At 49.0% G+C, this 21207-nt stretch overlaps 1 protein-coding gene across 2 annotated transcripts in view; it reads left to right on the plus strand.

Annotated features, from left to right (window-relative positions):
- The first annotated feature begins 19772 nt into the window (after positions 1–19772).
- RBPMS (RNA binding protein, mRNA processing factor) overlaps positions 19773–21207 on the plus strand; it is a 131091-nt gene continuing 129656 nt past the window's right edge. Inside the window, exon 1 of one of the 2 annotated variants that reach the window (XM_054986904.1) lies at positions 19773–20024. In XM_054986904.1, the coding sequence (XP_054842879.1) occupies positions 19962–20024 (63 nt within the window). In that variant the 5' untranslated portion in view covers positions 19773–19961. Of the gene's footprint in view, positions 20025–20475; positions 20673–21207 lie in introns of those variants that run through there. The other variant, XM_054986903.1, reaches the window with a different exon arrangement.

Genomic DNA, 21207 nt, shown 5'->3' on the forward strand with positions numbered 1-21207 from the left:
CACTCCAGAACTCTTCATTGGCTGATTCCGCAAACGTTGGATAATGCACTTTCAATGCACTTTAGCAACCGTTTGGAAGTGGATTTTTTGTTTCACACGTGAAAAATTCAGTTCAAAATGATCTCTAAAGAGGATTGGAAGTGCATTATCCAACGTGTGCGGAATCAGCCAGCCAACAAGGAAATGCTTGAAGCTCCTGGGCCTATTCCCCCCTGCTTTTCCTCCCGCCGGCCAGCTGAGTGGTGATGAGGGGCAGAGGCTGGGAGCAGGGGTCCCCCACTTTCACCAGGGGACTGATAATCCTATAGGGTTGCCAGTTTGGGGTTGGGAAATTCCTGAAGATTTGGGGGTACAGATTGCAGAAGGCAGAGTTCGAGGAGGGGAAGAACCTCAGGAATGGTATAATGCTGTACAACCTACCCTCCAAAGCAGCCATATTCTCCAGTGGAACTGACGTCTATAGGCTGGAGATCACTTGTAAGTCTGGGAGATCTCCAGGCCACACGTGGAAGTTGGCAACCCTGCTGACAGTTCATGGTTTTTATCAGGGCTTTTTTTCTGGGAAAAGAGGTGGTGGAACTCAGTGGTGGAACTCAGGACTGCACAATGACGTCACCTTTGGTCAACTGGAACAAGGGAGGAGTTTTTTAAAGTTTAAATTGCCCTCAACGAAAATGGTCACATGGCCGGTGGCCCCGCCCCCTGATCTCCAGACAGAGGGGAGTTGAGATTGCCCTCCATGCCAGCGGCACCAGCGGGGCAGAGGCTGATCTCAACTCCCCTCTGTCTGGAGATCAGGGGGCGGGGCCACCGGTCATGTGACAATTTTCAAGAGGTGCCAGAACTCCGTTCCACCACGTTCCAGCTGAAAAAAAAGCCTTGGTTTTTATTGATCAGACAAGATCACTACTGATTGATCTTCTCCAGAGCCTGGTAATTTCCATTCCATTCTTTCTTCATTAACATAAATAACAAATAGTGTCTGCTAATCAATACTAGGATATAAACCCCCCGACCTCCAGCAAATTCTAGATTCTGGCAGGTTCCTCCCCTAACTTTCCAGGTTCCGTTCTGCCTTTGCCCATCAGCTTCTGCTGTGACGAGCTTCCAGATCCCCTCCATATCTCCAAAAGTTTCCATTTTGACCCATCTCTGATCCCTGGCATAGCCTGCCCAGGTTCTTTCTTCCTATGGCACTGCCCACAGTAATCTGCAAATCCAAGGTGAAGCAAATCTCTGGTCGCCAGTTCGTTAGCTGTTATTTCCTGTTCTACTACTCAGGCCCTTGAGCCAAAGTCTCTGTGTCTCCAAACTGCTTTGATTAACGGCTCAATTTCTCAATTGTTTATCTTCTATACATACCAGCGGGAGGCCCATTCCCCCACTGGAAAGCAAACAGGACTACAGTAGCTAGAATAATAAAGAAAAAAATGTTGTCAGGCTGTGGTCATTCTTTCAGAAACGGACAATTCTGCCAAATTACTGTTTTACACAGCATTTTTGTGGAATAGGGTAGATGCTTATATGCCGCAATCCATGCCCCTACACACTTGCGGAGAAAAACAATAATCTAACGCTCAAAGAACAGTAATGACTCTAAGAGGCTTCCACACGGAGGTTTATCTCTACTTTGGCACCTAAACTGGAGTGCTTTTGGGGGGTGGGGGTGGATCACCCACACTCGTCCCTCGCCTGTCCTCATTGTGCTGTTTCTCAGAGCCAAACTACAAGTGACATCTTACACAGGTTAGACACTAGTCGGCTTCCCTCAAGTTTTGATGGGAAATGTAGGCATCCTGGTCTTGCAGCTGTAATGGAGAGCCAAGCTGTAAAACCAGGACGCCTACATGTCCCATCAAAACTTGAGGGAAGCCGACTAGTGTCCAACCTGTGTAAGGCATCACTTGTAGTTTGGCTCTCAAACTGGCTTTGCTACGATCATTTTGGGAGCAGTTGGGATGGGGAGATAGTGCGTCATCAGTTTTTTGTGGCTCCCATTCTTCCTCACCATGCTGCTAGACGGCTTTTTGGAAGCTTTAAAAAAATCACTATAGCAGTAATCTAGGATCTGGGAGATGCAGGTTCAAATCCGTCCCCCCCCCCCTGCTGTGGGTTACCTTGGATCAGTCACAAACTCTCAGCCTAACCTCAATTTACAGGGTTATTGTGAGGAGAAAATGGAGAAGGGGAGAATGTTGTAAGCCGCTTTGTGTCCCCATTTGGGGAGAAAGTCAGGGTATAAGTAAATAAATATTGACCAGTTTTTCAAAAGCCTCAAAAAGCTCTTTGTGGTGTAGTAGGGTAAAATTCAGGGTGGTTGACAGTGGAAAATACACATAAAACTTCCATGTGGAAGCTCTGTTGCCTTTGCATTCATAGCAGCAATGAAAACAAAATGGAGTAACATGAACCAATTGGCACCTTCAATAACAGTGGATACAGTTACTGAAGGTGCCGATTGGTTTATGTTAAATAATGCTTTAACTGCTTTAAATAATGCTTGACTGTGTACTCTTGAATGGAATTTGAAATGGGATTAAATATGATCTAGACAACCCACCAGAGGACAAATAGCAACGTTTTGGAACTTTTCACAGCCACTTGGAGTGGTCTCCGCTGGAGTAAATATTTTTTGGACTCCTCCCCATTTGGATACATAGTGCTTACGACCTTTATACATTATATGAATGGTTTTCTAGTGCTAAGTTTGTATTTGCACTTTATAAGGGAGGTGCAATAATATATTTATATGGCAGTTTAATACTAGCACTTTATATTTTAGGGTCTGTAATCTTGTAGCACTTGTATGAATTACTACTCCAACTGTGGGTTCGAGTTCTTGTAAGGATATTTTTGTATACTGGACAGCTCTACTGCATCTAAGCACAGAGAGTAATATGGTCAAGGACTTCCAAAAACGAAAAAAAATCCTGTGTAAACTTACTAATAAGAATTAATATATCAGTAAAGGTACAAATAAGGTATTTAATCACAATTCACGACAACATGAATCCACAGTAGAGCTCTCTGTGCTTAGATGCAGTAGCAAAATAGCAAAGAGTCCAGTAGCAACTTTAAGACTAACCAAGTTTATGGTAGCATAAGCTTTCGAGAGCCACAGCTCTCTTCATCAGATGCAACTTTATTGTAGCATAAGCTTTCGAGAACCACAGCTCTCTTTGTCAGATGCAACTTTATTGTAGCATAAGCTTGCGAGAACCACCGCTCTCTTCATCAGATGCAATCAGGTTGCATCTGATGAAGACAGCTGTGGTTCTCGAAATCTTATGCTACAATAAAGTTGGTTAGTCTTAAACAGGGGTCATTTCGTAGAAAAAGAGCTGGAGGAACTAATTAGCATAACATATTAGCATATGCCACGTCCCTTGCCATCACTGGAAATGTGTTGTTAGCGTAGCTGATTTGCATATGCCACATCCCCTGACGTCACCTATCCTGGCTGCTTTGGACCCAATCCTGGCCATTCTGGGCCGAAATTGGGCCCAAAATGGCAAAAAGGGGCTGAAAATGGCTGAAAAGGGTCCCAAAATGGTCAGGATTGGGCCACTGCTGAACAGGAACATGATCCACCACCCGTCAGAGGCCCAATCCGGGCCGTTTCGGCCCCAATCCAGGATGAAACGGGCCCAAAATGGCCGAGAGTCAGGTGGGCGGGGCCACCTGACATGTGACCTCTTTGGGGAACTGCCAGATCTGCATTCTGGCGCATTCCCCCTCGAAATGACCTCTGGTCTTAAAGATGCTACTTGACTCTTTGCTATTTTGCTTCTGAAAATCATCACTTCCTTCTTCTGTGTTAGGGTCACTGCATCTCTGGGTCTTTGGATTCACCAGTACGTCCTCTCTCTGGCTCATGTTGCATTTGGTGCATACATTCTTTGCAACATTTCACAGAATGGGTGCACTCTTGTGTCTTTTTAAACACTCCTTATTTTACTCCAAGGATCTGAGATTGCCGGAGCACATAAACAGGCATGTCACAAATTTGCTGGGGCTCTTTTTCTGTCTGGCATCTTTTAAAGCAAACATTTATTTTATTATACATTTACTTTATTTATAGTACACCTTTCTTGCTGAGACTCAGGTGGATTACAGAATATAAAACAGAATCAGACAACACAAGATAACAAATGAATAATGCAATAGAACTAGGATTACAGAATCAGGGAACAATGTGTCTAAGGCAGAAAGTGGGTTACAAGGTAAAAGCAGAAGACACCCACAATAATAATTGGAATGGAAAGGTACCCTCCAGTATGCAGATGTTAGCCAATCTGGGCTGACACAGCTGGTTTTTGCTACAAACCTGCAGAACTAACTTTGTAGAACTCAGTTATGGAGCCCGAAAGACTTGGGAGTGAGGGCTTCCAAGCTGACTGCATCGCTGTATTGATGGGAAACAACTGTTTTTGTCTTCTGAAGTGAAATGGAAAACTACTGGAAGCAGGGCCTTTTCAGCAACCGCCCCCTAGTTATTTGTTTCGCATTTAATCATTCATTCATTTGTATTGTAAGTGCCCGGCAAAAATTCTTTAATTTGCCTGTACTGTTTGTTCATTTTATTGATTAATGGATTTTACTGATCTATGGCCTTTGGCTGCTGTTTTTAGTCCTGGTTGTTTTAACGCTGATGGTGCTTCTGCCTCTTTGCTAATTGCTGTTTCTATTGGTCTAGGACTCTCGGTGCTGGCTGATGGGGTGGGGGTGATTTTATGTGTTTATTTTGACTACCAGAAGCCCCAGCTGACATTTTTATTTGAAAGGTGGGGTAAAAAATATTTTGAAATTTATCAGTGGCTGCTATGTCAGTCTTCATCCTGAGTAAGCTTGGCATTCGTGAACAGTTGCATCATGATTAGACATGGGCACGAACAGAAAAAAACCTGAATATGGTGTTCGTTGTTCATTGCCGTCCACGAACAACAAACAATGAACACTGACGAACATGATCCTGTCACGAACATGTTCATTGTTCATTGTTCGTGGGGGCCAGCAGCATCTCCTCCAGCCATCAAGATCCCTCCTGCACCACTCCCAGAAACCCTACCTGAGCAGGCAGCAGGAAATGTACCAATAACAAATAATAGCTTGGTCCCAGAGCCTGGAAACAGCCCTGGAACCTGAAGGGGTAGATCCCTATCCCACCACACACAAAGAAAATTCAAGCTCCAATGCACTCACCCTGTCTCTCTAACAGCAGCTGTCTCTCCCTGAAAGCCAGAGCAGGGAGCCCCCCTCCCCCCTGGTCTTTTCCTCTTGTAACAAATTTGGAGCTCCAGGAAGACCTGCCTATCAAGCTAAATTGGTCTTAGATTGGGGTTTCCAGGGCAACAGTAGGACTTCAGACAGAGTTTAGACAATCCCTGCCTGAGTTGTCATGGGAACTGATTGCAGATGCCAGACTGTCTGGCTTGACGAACAGCAACGAACAAAGCTTGCAACAACCACCTGTTCGTTTAGAATGGGGCCTCACACGAACAGCTTGTTCCCGAACAGCAGATTGGGCTGTTTGTGGCTTTTTTTTTGTTCGTATTGCTGTTCGTGCCCATCTCTAACCATGATCATGCAAATAGCAGCAGCTTTCTTTTTCAATTCCCATTTTTTCCCTTTCATCCTGAGTTTATTTCTTACACACTTTCAAACTGTGGTAGAATCCTCTCCAGTCTCTCCGTCGCACCCTGCGTGACTCAATCGGAGGCACCATCCGCAGCGCTAGAGCTTTCTAGGCAAGATCCAGAGATCAGAGTGCTTGGCCAAGGGGCCTCTCTGTCATCACTTGCTCATAGGCACGCGAGAAACCAATGCTCCCTTTGTGAGTGATAATACTTTGCAGAACAAACTGAACTGCAGTGCACTGAAGAGAGATTGCTTCTGCTAAGTGGGGCACAGCACATTTTCTTCTGGTTTGGGAAGGAAGCCAAATTCTACCAGGGTAGGATCCCTGATACAAATATATTTTCAAATTATGGGAGAGCAGGGGAATTAATCAATAACCTCTCACTCTTCAACATACTACACCCCAACCAAGCAGGTTTCAGAAGAGGGCATTGCACGAGAGATCACTGTCAAACACTTCTCCAGCTAGCTTACGCAGGTTTGAACGGCCCAACCAAAACTTTTTATGTGGCATTCGTTGATCTGGCCCTGCCTTCGATTCGATAGATAGGGGACGGCTCTGGGAGAAGCTTGCACAGACTAACATAGATAAGAGACTGTTGCTTCTTATACTCAAGCTATATTCAGATACATTCACTCTTCAGTCAGAATAGCTGGAACATGCGTTGTGCCATTCCTTAATTTGTATTTTTACTTTTTTTTTGCGTTTATTACCTACCCCAAACCTTTGAGATGGGGCAGGCTATAAATATGGAAGGAAGGAGAGAAATGGAAGCAGACTGCAGACTCTGTGTACTTCCCTCTTTTCTTAAACCTCCTGCGGAGGCCGTGCTCTACAACCTGATTTTCTAAAAGGCAAAGATTCTTGAGGTCAAGAGGGAAAGCAGGGTACAAATAATTTAATTAATAGATAAATTGTAGGGCCATGGAGCCTAGTTTTCTCTGTAGCAGTATTTATTTATTACAACATTTTTACCCCACCCTTCTTCAAGCTTTAAGACAGCTTACAATAATAGATTAAAACATTTACAGTTAAAATCAAAATAAACTAGCAACCCCCTCTGCTTTACTGGAAACCCTCCGCAGGTGCTGGTCTTTATGTACCACCAAAATAGCTCGTCCGAGTACATGAAGCAGCAGGCGCTTTATTGCGCCCTTTATCGCGCACCCTCCCCCACACCGCCACAGGGCTCGTTTCCAGCATCTTAAGAGCTGGGATTTTCAAAAGGCATTTCCTGCTACATAACTGGATATGTTTTAATGCTGCATTTGTTTTTATTTGGGTTATAATAACAATTATCTGATGGCCTGATTGTGGCTTTTTTTTGAAGTTTTGTATTTTTTTTTCATTTTAAGCAACATCACAAGCTATAGATTACCTCTTTATGGGTTTAATCATATCCACTTTTTAATGATATTCTCTTTTAAAGACAAGTTCTGTGCTGTTCACATCTAATGGGTTTTAAGGTAAGCCACCTCAAGCAGAACTCTGAAAAGGCAGTATCTAAATGAATATATAAATAAATTTGATTTTAATCTGTAGAGTGTTGAGGGCAGAGGGTGCAGCTAGTGCTAGAAGCCCAGGTCTCCTGCTTTGGCCTCCCACCTCCTTCGCTCTGAGCAGCGGCAGAATTCTTTTTTTAAAAAACAACAACTGCCACTGTGTTGCAACATCACTTCAGGGAGAAATATGGAAATGACATAGAATAGCTCTAGGAATCACCAGAAACTCTGTGGTTTTACCTAGATTCGTAGAGTTAGCCTATGTCACTTCTGGGTTTTCCTCAGAAATGACATTGCGACATAGCCCAATGTCACTCCCGCCATTTCCCCGCCCCTGCTGGTTGCCAGGATCAGCCTGGCGACCGTAGACACTGCTAATAAATGCACAAATTGTCAGTCCTCCGTCCGGGAGCACCTATGCCTGACACCCTGCTGCCTGTCAGGGGCTTCAGGTAAGCAGAGTCACCCTGCCTTGGCTGGGATGTACCTGCACTTGGCCCCTTGGCATCTTGCTGGGGCTTTAGGTAAGTGGCCTTGCTCCGCCTCACCTGGGGCATCGCCACACAGGGCACTCTTGTGCCTGGCGGGTGCTTTGGGGAGGCTGCCTTGAGGCTCATCGCTGGCTTTGGGTTCATGGCCAGAGAGGGGGTTATACATCACCCACACACTCTCTCATCTGCTCCATTGCCTTGACTGCCTGCTGCCTCCTTTCTCACTCCCTTCCATACACAGCCCCCTTCTTCTTCTTCTTCTTCTTCTTCTTCTTCTTCTTCTTCCCCTCCTCCCTCCTCCCTCCTCCCTCCTCCCTCCTCCCTCCTCCCTCCTCCCTCCTCCCTCCTCCCTCCTCCCTCCTCCCTCCTCCCTCCTCCCTCCTCCCTCTCTCTATCCACTCCTCAACTCTGCACCCTTGGCTTATATAGGGCTTCCTGCTCTGATCTCCACCCTTCCTCTCCTGGGCTGACTGCTTCTGATGTGGGCCAGCTGGGGAGGCTCCCAGGTGTCTCTCCCCAGCTCCGGCCTCTCCCTTTCCCCTTATTCCCAACTTGGAGGATGGGGCTGGCAGGGCATTTCCAGGCAAGGCAGCCTGGTAGCCGCCTCTCCGGAGGCGTCTGTGTGGCTGGACAGGTCCCCTGGGCAGGTGGCGTTTCTGGGTGCCTGATGTCCTGCTTGCTGGCTCCACTCAATGTGTGCCTGGGCGGGGGGATTTCCTGCCTGTCTACTTGGTTGTTTGGGCGTGTGTTTTGCCCTTCGGCACGTTGTGCCTGGGGAGAGGTCTGGGGATTGTCTGTGGCTGCTCCCAGGTCTCCTAGCATCTGCGGGCTGCCTTCTTGCCCATCTGTGCCTCCCCCAGGCCCTGGCGTCCCCCCCACTTTCTGCCTGCTGTGGTGGCGGTACGCCTTTTGCAGGCACTGTGTGCTGTGGCTGTGGCAAGTCCGGGGGGAGGTGGGAGTGTGGACAGCTCATCCCCGGACACAAATAAATAGACAGAAACAGGGTTTAACGTGCACCAGGCACAGTTCTCACCCAAATGATCTAGGGCAGGGGTGGCCAAACTTGCTTAATGTAAGAAGCACACAGAATAAACGTCAGACGTTTGAGAGCCACAAGGCATGATGCACTGAAGTGACTTCAGATGAGAAGGTGGGTTTGGGAGAGTGTCCTGAAAGTGACATCACAGTAAGGGGTGGGGTTTTGGTGCAGTATGCTGGAAGTGACATCCTCTGAAGGGGTGGAGCTTGGGAAGAGCCATCACCTGACCTTTGACTTGGAACTGACATCACAAAAGTCACATCACATCCTTGCTAGGCTTCACCCCCCAAAGTCCCCAGATATTTTCTGAGTCAGACCTGGCAACCCCAACATTTTTATTGAAAATATGAAAGACATGGAAGGAAGGAAAAAAGGAAAGAGGAGGGAAAGACATGGAAAGAAAGGAGAAAAGGGAGGGGGAGAAATAAACTGGACTAAAATAAAATGTATGGCCACGGTGATACTCAGAGACCTCCGGGAGCCGCACAATATGTCTAGAAGAGCCACATGTGGCTCCCGAGCCGCAGTTTGGTCACCCCTGATCGAGGGGTCAAGATCAACAGGGTGCCATATTAATTGGAGTCCTCCTCTGGGTCTCAATTTACACTTCTGATTGGGGAGCACCTCGGAAACAAAGTCTCGCTAGCAGCCCATCAAGCAGCAGTGGGAGGGACATAGAATGAGTCCATATTTTTTCTGAGAGCGCCTGGGAAAACTCCCAGCTATTTTAAGATAAATACCATAACTTACAAGACAAGTGTTTGGCAATTATGTAAATACTGGCAATAGCCAAGTCAAGTTAAAAACACCAAACTAACAGAAGGTGCCTTACAGACGCCAACCTTTTTCTTCTCCTTCACTACCTTATATGGCCTCCTCTGTGATACGGCAGACATCCCTTTTCCTTGAAAAGAAAAATGATGCAAATGATGATCGGCTCTCCTTTTGTTGATGGAATCCGATCAAGGCCACCCCCACTGCCCCCATCATGGTATCTGGGATTTGTGGGCTCAGACTGGTGTTGCTTGCTTACTCTAGGCTAGGAACTTCCTAGAGGTTTAGGGGTAGAGCCAGGGAAAGGATGGGTCGGGGTGGGGGACTCAACTGCGTATAATGGCATAGAGTCCACCCTCCAAGGCAGCTATTTTCTCCAAGAAAGTGGATCTCTATTGTTGTCATGTATGCAAGCATCCCTGCCATTATTGTGTTCTGCATCTTATACTGATACTGATATAATGCCAAAGTTAAATACTGTATCTTATGCATTTTATATAAGTCACCTGAGGGTGTCTAGACTGCTAATACTAATTTCCAGAGGAGCTAGTGGCCTCTTTGTTATCTCTAAGAAATATGTGCTTTCACTTCTGAGTGTCCTTGGACCAGAGCTGCAGATATGTACTGAAATGTATCTTTTTCACAGGAGGAAATGATTCCACTCTGTACTTTGTCTAGACTAAACTACTCTGTTCCCATGTAACTTTTTGGATTTTCACGCCTGAATGCAAACGGGCCAGAGGGCGGGAGAACGTCCCCTATAATCAGTAGTCCTATTGTTTGAGTAATCACTTCTGCCAACATCTACCTAGGAGTGCACACCTGAACTGAATAGATCTCTGAATAAAGTTTTCTTCAACCAATGCACCTGCGTGCTTGCTGTGAGGGGCTTGGGGATCTAACTGCGAGGGACTGCCACCCTCGGACTGACAATTGTCTAGAGATCGGTTGTAATTCTGGGACTGCTGCACGCCCCATCTGGAGGTTGGCAAACTTAACTCAGACCAAGAGCCCATAGCCAGACACTAGGGCCGTTTCCAGACGGCTTACCTGCCTCCGGAACGTCGCGCCATCTTGCGGGGAAAACGTGAAATATCGCGTTTTCTCGCGCGAGTTTTGCGTGACGTTGTGCGACGTCACGCAAAACTCCCGCAAGAAAATGCGATATTTCGCGTTTTCCCCGCAAGATGGCGCGACGTTCCGGAGGCAGGTAAGCCGCCTGGAAACGGCCTAGCTGTTAATGCACAGTTCCCCCAGAACAGCTGTTAGAGTGTGGGGATCGGCAGCTCCTGAAAGTCAGAAGGCAGATATCTCTGGGGGCAGTCTTTTAGCCAAGGAACTCATATGACTGGGATGGAGGAACCGATCACCTCCCGGTTACTCCTATACAAACCTTTGGCCTGCTGATGCTCATGTCTGAGAAAAAGTTCATCTTTAGCTTTGCCTCCCTGCTTGTTGGAGTTTCTCCTGCCTTTATTTATTTTTAATTTACGTTATTAAATTTATTAATAAAAATTGTAAACATGTTGTTAACAATAAAACCTGCTCGATACAAAAATTGACATTAACACAATAAGCAACCTATACAGCCTACTGAATCGCTTCAGACTCTCATTGGACAGGCATTTAGGGAATTCCCAGACATAAAAAAAAAAAAACGGATCTCAAAAGCATGGATTTGCTGGAATCACTTCTTGTTCAGTAAGATAATCCACCACTGGCTGCCTTTATTTATTTATACTCACTAGGCCAAGAAAATCCATGTTATCGATCTTGTGCTTTGTAAATTTTCAGATTTAATAGCAGTTGCAAGGAAGCCCTGTCTAGATTCGAGCCACCTTCTCTCAGAAGCATGATGATGTCACTTCTGGGAAGTGACATCATTGTGCAGGATATGTGCTGGCCCTGGGAGTGCTCCTGTGAGCTGCTGCGAGTCGCTGCAGAGTGTGGGAGTGCACTGTGCTGTCCAGGAGGCGCGTTCCCCCTCCCATCAGTCCAGGGCCGCATCGAGGGGGGCGGGGGGGTAGTCTGCCCCCGGCACCTCCAAGGAGGGGGTGCCGGGAGCATCTGCCAGTGGGCGTAGGCAGCAGTGCAGGCAGCCTCACAGCCCCCCGCGCTGCCTTTCGCCTGCCCTGCAGGACAGGGGGCGGCCGACTTGCCATGCACCCCCTGTCCAGCAGGGCAGGCAAAAGGCAGCGCGGGAGGCTGCGGGGCCACCCGCGCTGCCTTTTGCCTGCCCTGCAGGACAGGGGGTGCCCGGCAAGCCGGCCGCCCCCTGTCCTGCGGGGCAGGCAGAAGCAGCACAGGGGGCTGTGAGGCCGCCCGCGCTATTCACCTGCGGGGAGGTGAATGGCGCGGGTGGCTTCCCAGCCCCGCACGCTGCCTCCGTTCTACCCTGCGTGATGATGTCACCGAAGTGACGTCATCACGCAGCATGGGGAGCGCGCGCGTGCTGTGCACGCGTGAGAGGTGGGCAGCCAAGGGTTGCCCCAGGCGCGGACAACCCTAGATCCGGCGCTGCATCAGTCAGATAAACAGGGGCAGGGGGTGGTGGGTGGGAGCAGGGGATCCCCCACCCCCAGTTGGGGACTGGCATCCCTAGGCCCTATCAAGATTTAAAAGCTTTTATCCCTGTAGAAGCTGTTGTAGACTAGGCGCCACATCACCTAGCAGACACGTATCTATGTGGTTAGAAGGGGGAGAGGCGTGAACAGAGGGCCAAAAAGCCATGAAATGCAGGAGGTGGAGGGTGAGACATACGCGAAATTCAAATGTGATCAAGTAAAATACAGAGCCTATTCACTGTGCCAGTTTCCATAGTTTTCTGAACTGGTGACTGACCACCAGTAGTACCTAAATAAATCCAGGCGCTTCTTAGGTCCTTGGGAATTCGTGATGAATTCTTATTCAGCAGTATTATGGGGACTCTCCCTCTAACGTTAGAGACAGGCAGGCGGCTGCAGTGGCTTGGAGTGTGTTTGCACCCAGTTTCGGCTGGTGACCAATCCTGGTTCGGTCAGATCTAGCCCCAGTGATCCATGCCTTAGTTACATCTTGACTGGACTACTGAAATGTGCTGCACTAGGGGCTACCCTTGAAGAGCGTTCAGAAGCTACAGCTGGTGTGGAATGCAGCAGCCAGTCCACTGAGTGGGGCCAGCAACCAGGAACGTGCGATCCCAGCAATACTGCAATTACACTGGCTACCAATCCATTCCCAAGCCCAACTGAGCTTGTTGGTTCTATCCTTTAGATCCCTACGTGGCTTGGGGACCAGGGCATCTGAAGGGCCATCTTCTCTCAGGAGAAGATCGCGGGGAGAGGCACTCCTGACAGTCCCATCAAATAAGCTGGTACACGGGAGAGGGCCTTTTCAGTGGCAGCCCCATGCTTATGGAACAATCTCCCCAGTGAAGTGTGCCTGACCCCTCAACTCTCTATCTTCAGGCGGCAACTGAAGACTTCATTGTTTAAGATGGCTTTTGTTTAGCCAATTTTAAATGTATGAGTAATTTTTAACTGTGTTTTAAACCACTCTGAGCTCCTTTAGGTGGAAAGGTGACTAATAAATTTATTAAATAAATAAATAATCTTAATTTAAATTTCTGAGAGGGAAGGCGACATGGTATACCCTGTCTCATCGGATCTCAGAAGCTGAGCAGGGAAGGTACTTGGACGGGGGACCACCAAGGAAGACTCCGCAGGGGAAAGCAAGGGCAAGCCACCTCTGCTTCTCACTTGCCTCGAAAGCCTCTTGCTGGGGTGGCCATAAGTCAACAGCACTTTACATACACAGAATTGAAACTTCTAGTCTGCTTTTCTCCATACTAGATTCCAAAAGAGCATAAAGAAGATTAAAAATTTAAGCAACCCGCATCAAAATATATTAACACTGACCTGCACTGATTACAATCTTTCAGAGCAGCCGCAAATACAAATTATACTCCTTTAAATGCCCTTCAGAACAATTCAGTTTTATGCCTTTTTTGGAAACTCATGAGAGTCGGTACCTTCCTCAGATACTCCAACATGGACATTGATAACATAGAGTAGCTATGTAGGGGTGTGCGCCAGAAAAAAATGTGGGTTTTACCTGAAGCGGGAAAAAGCTTTGTAAACACCCGAAACCCTAAGCAGCAAGCCGCTTCGGATTCGGGTATTTAAATCTCTTTCGTATGCTTCGTAAAGATTTGGAGCATACTGAAGTGAGGGGGGAAGCCCCCCCACCCCCACTGCCCCACCCCCACCCCACTTACCTGGCCCCGGAAAGGAGTATTTAAACCCCCGCCAACAGCTGCTTGGTAGGGATTTCTCCACCAAACAGCTGATCCTGTGGTTTAAATGCCCTTTTCCATTCCGCATGCTGGGCCCGATTCAGAAATCCCGAAACTTTGCGAATCAGGTCTGATTTGGGTATTTTACCTGAATCGTAAACCCGAATTGCACACCTCTAGTAGCTAGTAACTGCCACGTATCAGCAGACAGCATCCTTACGTCCTTCCAGTCAGAAACACTAACAGACTCTGACACAAAGGTCATAACTGCTACACGGGCTCATATGGGGAGAGAAGGTCCTGCAACCGTTGGGTCCTAGGTTGTGAAGGTTGTGAAGGTTAAAATCAGCATCTTCTGAATCTAGAAACAAACGGGTAACCAGAGGAAACACTTCAAAAGAAAATTCTGAACCAGTTGCCCTTTCCAATTTGTCTTCAAGGGCAGCCCCATGTTTACTGCATTGCAGTAGTCAGCTATTCAAGTCACTGTAGCATGAACCAGCATCACCAGGGCAGCTGAATGAAGAAAGAAGAACAATATCCAGGCCGGTGCAGCTGAAAAAAACTGTTCTTGGCCATCATAAGCACCTGTTTCTCTAATTAAGGGGTATTATTTTGCTGGAGAATTTGGAGAATGGTGATTTTGGAGAATGGTGATTTTTAGATGAGCAACAGTGTGTCCTGGCAGACTGAATGTTTCTTCCATTGCAATATGATCTCTTTAATTAGTTACTATCTTCAGTGGTCAGGGGAACCCAGCATATGGATTATAAATAAAGGGCAGATCACTAATCTTTGAACCAGTAATTGTAGCAAATTGGCCAACCCCTCTCTGGATACTCCCCTTTCATTGGTCTGGTAGCCAGATAACAGGAAGAGAATGATAATTGCCATCCCAGGGGTTTCCCCGACATAATCATCAGCCCCTGAAATCCCCCTTCCCTTCTTATACGTCACCACCTCTTAGGCCCGCCTGAGTCGAGACCAGTGGCCAAGGGCTCTTTAACCCCCTTCTTCCTAGTGCGAAAAGCCAGAAGAGATCTTGGCACGACCCTCCCCTTATCCATCCTGCCTGCTCTAGGCAAACAACTTCTTCCAAGGTAAACCTGATCCTAGGTAAGACCACTTCTCTGATCAGGTGGGGATTGCATTGTTCAGCACACCCCAATATGAAAAAATCTCCCTGACCCACAAGAAGGAAAACGAAATCCTTCCCCCTAACACTGAGGGGCCTGTGTGCAAGGAGGACATTTTAAATCAAATATGAGGAGCATTTAATAAAGAGACCCACTGCGGCACAGCCTTAAGTGGTGGAGTTTTACCACGTCACCTGCCGCTTCCAGCAAAGGGCTCTTTAACTCCTCCTTCCCCAGAAATAGCTGTTTTGTCCCTTCTGTGCCCCAACAATTCATTCCGATGTTCATGAGTTTCAGAAGAAGGGGGAACAAAGCAGTGTGTGTGTGTATGTGGGGGATCATTGTTTATGGCTCTTCTGCCCCCTTGTTCACTTCAAAATATGACCCTGTTAAAAATTACTTCACATACTAGCAGCCTAAAGTATCTATTTTGCATTCGGCTGCAAATTATTTTCTGCAGTGAGCGTGCCTCTCCTCCTGCTGCTTGAGTGGAAGAAGTTTATGACCCCCCCCCCAAAAACTTCTGAATCTAATGTGGAATTCCTTAACACCCACCATTACAACTAGCACTCAAAAAGCAGCTTACTTCAAAACCTCTGGGGCCATAATGTCAAAATATTGTGGTTCTTCAAAGTAACAAAGATAACCAAATGATTACGTTTGAGAATGTGGCTCTTGAATACAGAAGTGTTATAGAAAAAAGTCAAACGGTATTAAGACTCAGCCCCCCCCCCTTAACAGACACTGAATCAACAGAGCATAAAAGCTTCAAAGGAGCTGCTTGCGTTTTTGCACTGTCAGTGAGCCGTACTTTGGAGAGTCTTGGAAATGAGCAACCATTATAAACCCTTTCTGATCATGAGTCATATATTTAGCGAGAGAGCGGCTGGTATCATGTTGACAAACCTCAGCGTGAAGCCTACCTACATCTAAAGACTTTTGAACTCTGTTGTTTGTGTATCCATGTTTTTAGAAATAATAATAAAGATTAATATGGAATATCTGGTGCATAAATCAGTGGATATGATTGGATCAGTGTTATGAAATGAACCTATGGCGGTTGAAACACTCCTCCCCCTGAATTAAAACGGGAACCACATCTAATTCTTATACCCCAAAAAACTTTGTGGTTAACTTCTGCAAGTTACAGTTTACCCCCCTCTTAGAGGAAGTCGTCCTTTTTTGCTTCTGTGTTAAGTCTCTCTGCCTTCTGATTGGAAGAGGAGCACATAGTAGTGACATGCCAAGACACAACAGGCACGCTCCTCTGAGAACGGATAGTTGGGTTATGTCTTTGCACCGAGAGTGACTTGAATGATCCAACAATACGACGGCTGATCAGAATGACCCCAACAGCATTGGAAACTGATGGGAAGGCGGTGTGGCCACAACAGGGCAGCCAGCAGCATCCGTGCGTGGTCGTTCAGGCTTATTTCATTTTATTCTTGTGGCACACGACTGTACTCTCGCACACAGTTTGAGAAGCACTGGATAAGAAGCCTTTTCAGGATGGTTCACTGGGGCCATATTTACATGTAAGAAAACAGCAGCATATTAGAATCACAGAGTTGGAAGGGGCCATACAGACCATCTAGTCCAACCCCCTGCCCAGTGCAGGATCAGCCTGAAGCATCTCTGACAAGTATTCATCCAGCCTCTTCTTGAAAACTGCCAGTGAAGGGGAGCCCACCACCTCCCTGATTCCACTTTTGAACTACTCTGACCGTGAACAGGTGGTGGAACTCGGTGAGTTTCCAGCACAGGGGGCAACTCTTGGCAGGAGGTAGTGTCCCTGGTACCACACACAAAGTGCAAAGTGTGCACACGCTCCCAGGACTACACAATGACGTCACTTTGGGTCAGCTAGAACAAGGGGGGAGTTTTTTAAAGTTTAAATCACCCTTGGCGAAAATGGTCACATGGCTAGTGGCCCCGCCCCCTGATCTCCAGACAAGAGGGGAGTTGAGATTGCCCTCCGCGCCGCTCAACTCCCCTCTGTCTGAAGATCAGGGGGCAGGACCACCAGCCACGTGACCATTTTCAAGAGGTGCCGGAACTCCATTCCACCGTGTTCCAGCTGAAAAAAAGCCCTGTTCATAACAGCCCTATGAGGTGGGTTAGGCTGCTGGTGTGTGGCAGGTCCAAGGTCACCCAGCCAGCTTTTATAACAGAGTGGGGATTCCAACTTGAGGGTCATAGATCCTAGTCTGACATTCTACACAGGCTTTCGACAAAGCTAGCCTCAGTCTCCAGTTTGTTTCTTCCTCACCAGACTGTCTAACTTTTGCCAAGACTTCCTGACTGAGGAAATAAAAGCTTTGTTACGGAAAATAACAACCGTTGTGTCACGAAGGTATCACAAATCATGACGTTATGCCAGCATTTCAACTGGATATACCAAAGCTGCTCCCCCTGCCCTAGATGAATTACTAGCCACTCTCAGTACAGTGCAGCCCTAAACAAACGTACACCCTTCCCAGTTCATTCAAGGGTTGCCCAACCACCAGCTGACTGACTCTGACTGGAATAAACCACAGCATGAGGTTTGCTGTCTTTGAATATGGAAGTTCTCTTTATTCACCGGGGGGCTAGAAGCCGTTGAGGCACCCTCTCCTCCTTGAAGCTGTTTAACCCTCTTTTAATGCCATCCATGCTTGTGGCCCTCACTGTATCTAATGGCAGTGAATTCCAGAGTTTAATTAATCCTTGAGTAAAGTATTTCCTTTTGTCTGTACTGAGTCTTTGACCCATCCCCTCAACCTGGGTGACACTGAGTGCCAGCATTAAGGGAGAAGGAGAAAAAGCTCTTTATCCAATTTCTCCACCCCTGTATAATTTAATAGGCCTGTATCATATCCTAAACTGAAAAAGTCCCAGACTCTTCAGCCTTTCCTTGTAGGAAAGATGCTCCAACCCCCGATCATCTTGGTTGCCGTCTTGTGTACTTTTTAAAGCTCTGCAATGCCCTTTTTTGAGATACCGTGATCAGTACTGCACACAATATCTAAATGAGGTCTTGCCATAGATCTGTCTTATTTTCAATTCCTTTGCAGCATCAAAAACATAATCTGGACTGGTCCCAATTTCACACCACCTGTAAGGCCTGGGTATTTCCTTTTCCCGACATACCTGGCTGTGCTTAAACACATCATTGGCACACTGCAGTGAGGAAAGCAGTTTGGTGGGGAAGAGGCTGCAGTGGGGGGGGGGGAAGACTCTTTTTTAAAGGGGTCATTGTGGCTTCTTCACACATGTGTGTATATTATACAGTGGTCTCCTAGTACAGTATATTACCAGCTACTTACACGGATATATACAAGATTACCGATAGGGGAAATTCTGCTGCCGATTTATAAGTTCCCCCTACTGCCACTCACCCACATATATTTTAAGACTACAAAACAGAGTGATTAGAAAAGAAAGATGGGTTTATTATTTACAGAATAAGCCCAGACACATAACACCTCTCTTTAGGATCACCTGTGTAAAGACCAGATACATCCGAGGACCTTATTTATCCTTAAAGCTAATTGTTTATAGGATAACTGCTTTTTTTTTTACATAGTACAGGATCAAGAGGATGAATATAAACAATTCTTCAGAATTACATTTCTCAGGACTTCTGACACTGCGACAGGACAGTCAGATCTTATTGTAATACAAACATATTAAATGCTTGGAGCCACACTTCTCTTATGGATTCGAGGTCTCTCTAGGAAATAATAATAATATTCGATTTATATACTGCCCGTCAGGACAACTTAATGGCCACTCAGAGCGGTTTACAAAGTATGTTATAAAGATTATCCCCTCAACAATCACCCTGTGAGGTGGGTGGGGCTGAGAGAGCTCTGAGAGAGCTGTGACTGACCCAAGGTCTCCCAGCTGGCTTCAAGCGGAGGAGTGGGGAATCGAACTCGGTCCCCCAGATTACAGTCCTGCCGCTCTTAACCACTACACCAAACTGGCTCTTGGTTTGGGTTTATCCAAGGCTAAAATTTAGTTGCGAAGTAAAAACAAGAGAAACGTTTACAGTTTGAAGGGGCTTTCTCACTTCACTGTAAGACCACGTCGACCTGCAGCTTAATCTCGAAAATGTGGGAGAATTGTCTCCGCCGAGGCCAGCTTTGCCTCCCGCGTGGGCGCCGAACTCCAATCAGGCGTCCTCAGAGAAACCCCTTCGCATTTACGTAATCGTAACAACCGTAATATTCTCCTGGACATTTGGGCTTTTTCACGGTATTCCAAAAATACTATTGATTTGTTCCATGCTCTCTCGCAGAACCCGCTGCGATGTCCCGCGTAAGGCCTGGCTGGGGAACGCGGCCTTAAAGCCACGAGCGCCTGAGGGGGCCGCCGGGGGGCGCCTTGGGGGGGGCGCCAGAGGGGGGCCAGACTCGTGTTGGGGGGGGGGCGTCGGGGTTTGCGCCTCCATTTCGCCCCGAGGCGCCCCGCTCCTCCTTTGCTTGACCCCCCCCCCCCGCTGGGCTCTGGCGCAGAGAAGACGGGACGCGAAGGGCAGGCGGGCAGCCCCGCATCGTGTCAACGGCCCCGCCGGCACGCAGAGCGAGAGCCGCGACTTTCTGCAGCCCGGAGGGGCTGCCGGGCCCTGCGAAGGGCTCTGCGGGCGCCAACTCGAGAGCCGCCGCGGCCCGCCTGCCTCTGGCCAACTCGCAGGGCTCGCCCAGGCTAGACGGCCTCGCCACACGGAGGGGCCGAGCGGGGCCAGTCCAGCAGGTGTCCCCAGGGCCGGGCCGGGCCGGGCCGCGCCCGCCGCCCTGCAGACCCCTCCTTCCCGCCCGCCCGCCCCATTCACGTGCCGGGCTCGGGGGCTTCCGAGGGGCGTCCTCTTCCCGCCCGCCCGCCCGCGCCGTCCCAAGCCAGCCAGGGAGCCGCCGCCGCCTTCCCCGCAGCGCGAGCGAAGCGCGCCGGCAGCCCCAGCGGCGCTCGCTCCCCCCGCGCCTCTCGCCGCCCCGAGGGGGCCCGCTGCGCGCGGCTGGGGGCGGCCAGGCGAGAGGGCCGCGCCTCGCCCCCGCCCGAGCCCCTCCGCCCGGACGCGCCGCCGAGAGCCGAGGCGAGGCGGGCGCCTGGCTCCGGCGGAGGAGACGATGAGCAGCGCCCACAGCGACCCGGAGCCCAGCCCGGCCGAGCCCAGCCTGCAGGAGGAAGAGGTACCGGCCCGGCCCGGCCCGGCCCGAGGGCGGCGGTCCTTGCGGGGCGCTTTGGGAGCCGCCTGGGGCTGGGCGAGCGCGAGGGAGGGCTGGGCACGGGCTGCAGCCGAGCCGAGCGAGTCGGGAGGGCGGCCGAAGCCCCGCGGCCCCGGCGGGCGCCCTTTCCCCGCCTCGGCGCGCCCCGGCCAGCAGCGCCTCCGCCCCGGCTGGGCGGGAAGGTCCTGCGCCTCCGAGCGCTGGCCGGGGCGCCTGAGCAGAGCGGGGCCGTCGGGGAAGGGCCGGCGTGCGGCGCGCGTCTCGGAGGCGGCCGGGCAGCGGCGCCTCTCGCCCTCGTGGCGCAATTGGGAAACCCGCCGCGGGGCCAGCCGCTGCCCGGAGCCCGGCGCGCCTGAGCAGCCTCCGGGGGGGGGGGGGCGCGGACAAGCCGAAGAGCCGGGCGAGGGTTCCGGGCGCCCCGGATGGAGGCGGCGAGCGCTTCACGCCTGGGCTCGTCGCAGTGCCCGGGAATCTTCGTGCTCGTTTTGAGCCGCGGAGCCGCGCCTGAGACCGCCTTCTGAAGCGGCTCAGGGCATCTGCGATCCCGCGTGTCTGAGGATGGGGCGAGCCTGCTGTAGAAGAGTAGCGTGGGGATTCGCAATGTCAGTGGCAGTACGTTTGACCTAACTAGAGAGTGGCGTTTCATTTTCCGGGTCTTGCAAAGTTACTTGTCCTGCAACGCAAAGTTGAAGGCAGTTTGGAGAAACCCTTTTCGCATTGGGACCAGGCAGGGAGCGATCAAGATCTATCTGCTTACTTCGAGGGAGGTTTTTTGGAGCGTTTCGCTCGAGAGCCCCGATGAGGAGCCCCAAGCGGGTGATCCGCCCCTCCCAGCGTCTCTTCAGCTCTTACTGGGATTAATGGTCCTGGCGTGGTAGTAAAAATTCCTTGTGCCCACTGATTAGAATGAAAACCAGAAATCTCTCCTTGGAGGAAAAACATTTTCCTCTACGCTGAATTGTTCTACCCGTCTATCAGACCCATAATTTTCATTAAAACAGATAAATATCCTAATCTTCATCGGCCAAAGTAAATGGGTTTTCCAAGCACCATCCTGTTAATAAAGTGATAGATTTTCCCTTTGGGTAAGAAAACGGTGCTAATACTTGAATTGTTTCTCACGCCAATGAAAGTACTAATCAGGTGA

The sequence above is a fragment of the Eublepharis macularius genome, chromosome 8 (genome assembly GCF_028583425.1).
Source record: "Eublepharis macularius isolate TG4126 chromosome 8, MPM_Emac_v1.0, whole genome shotgun sequence".
NCBI classification, from domain to species: Eukaryota; Metazoa; Chordata; class Lepidosauria; order Squamata; family Eublepharidae; genus Eublepharis; species Eublepharis macularius.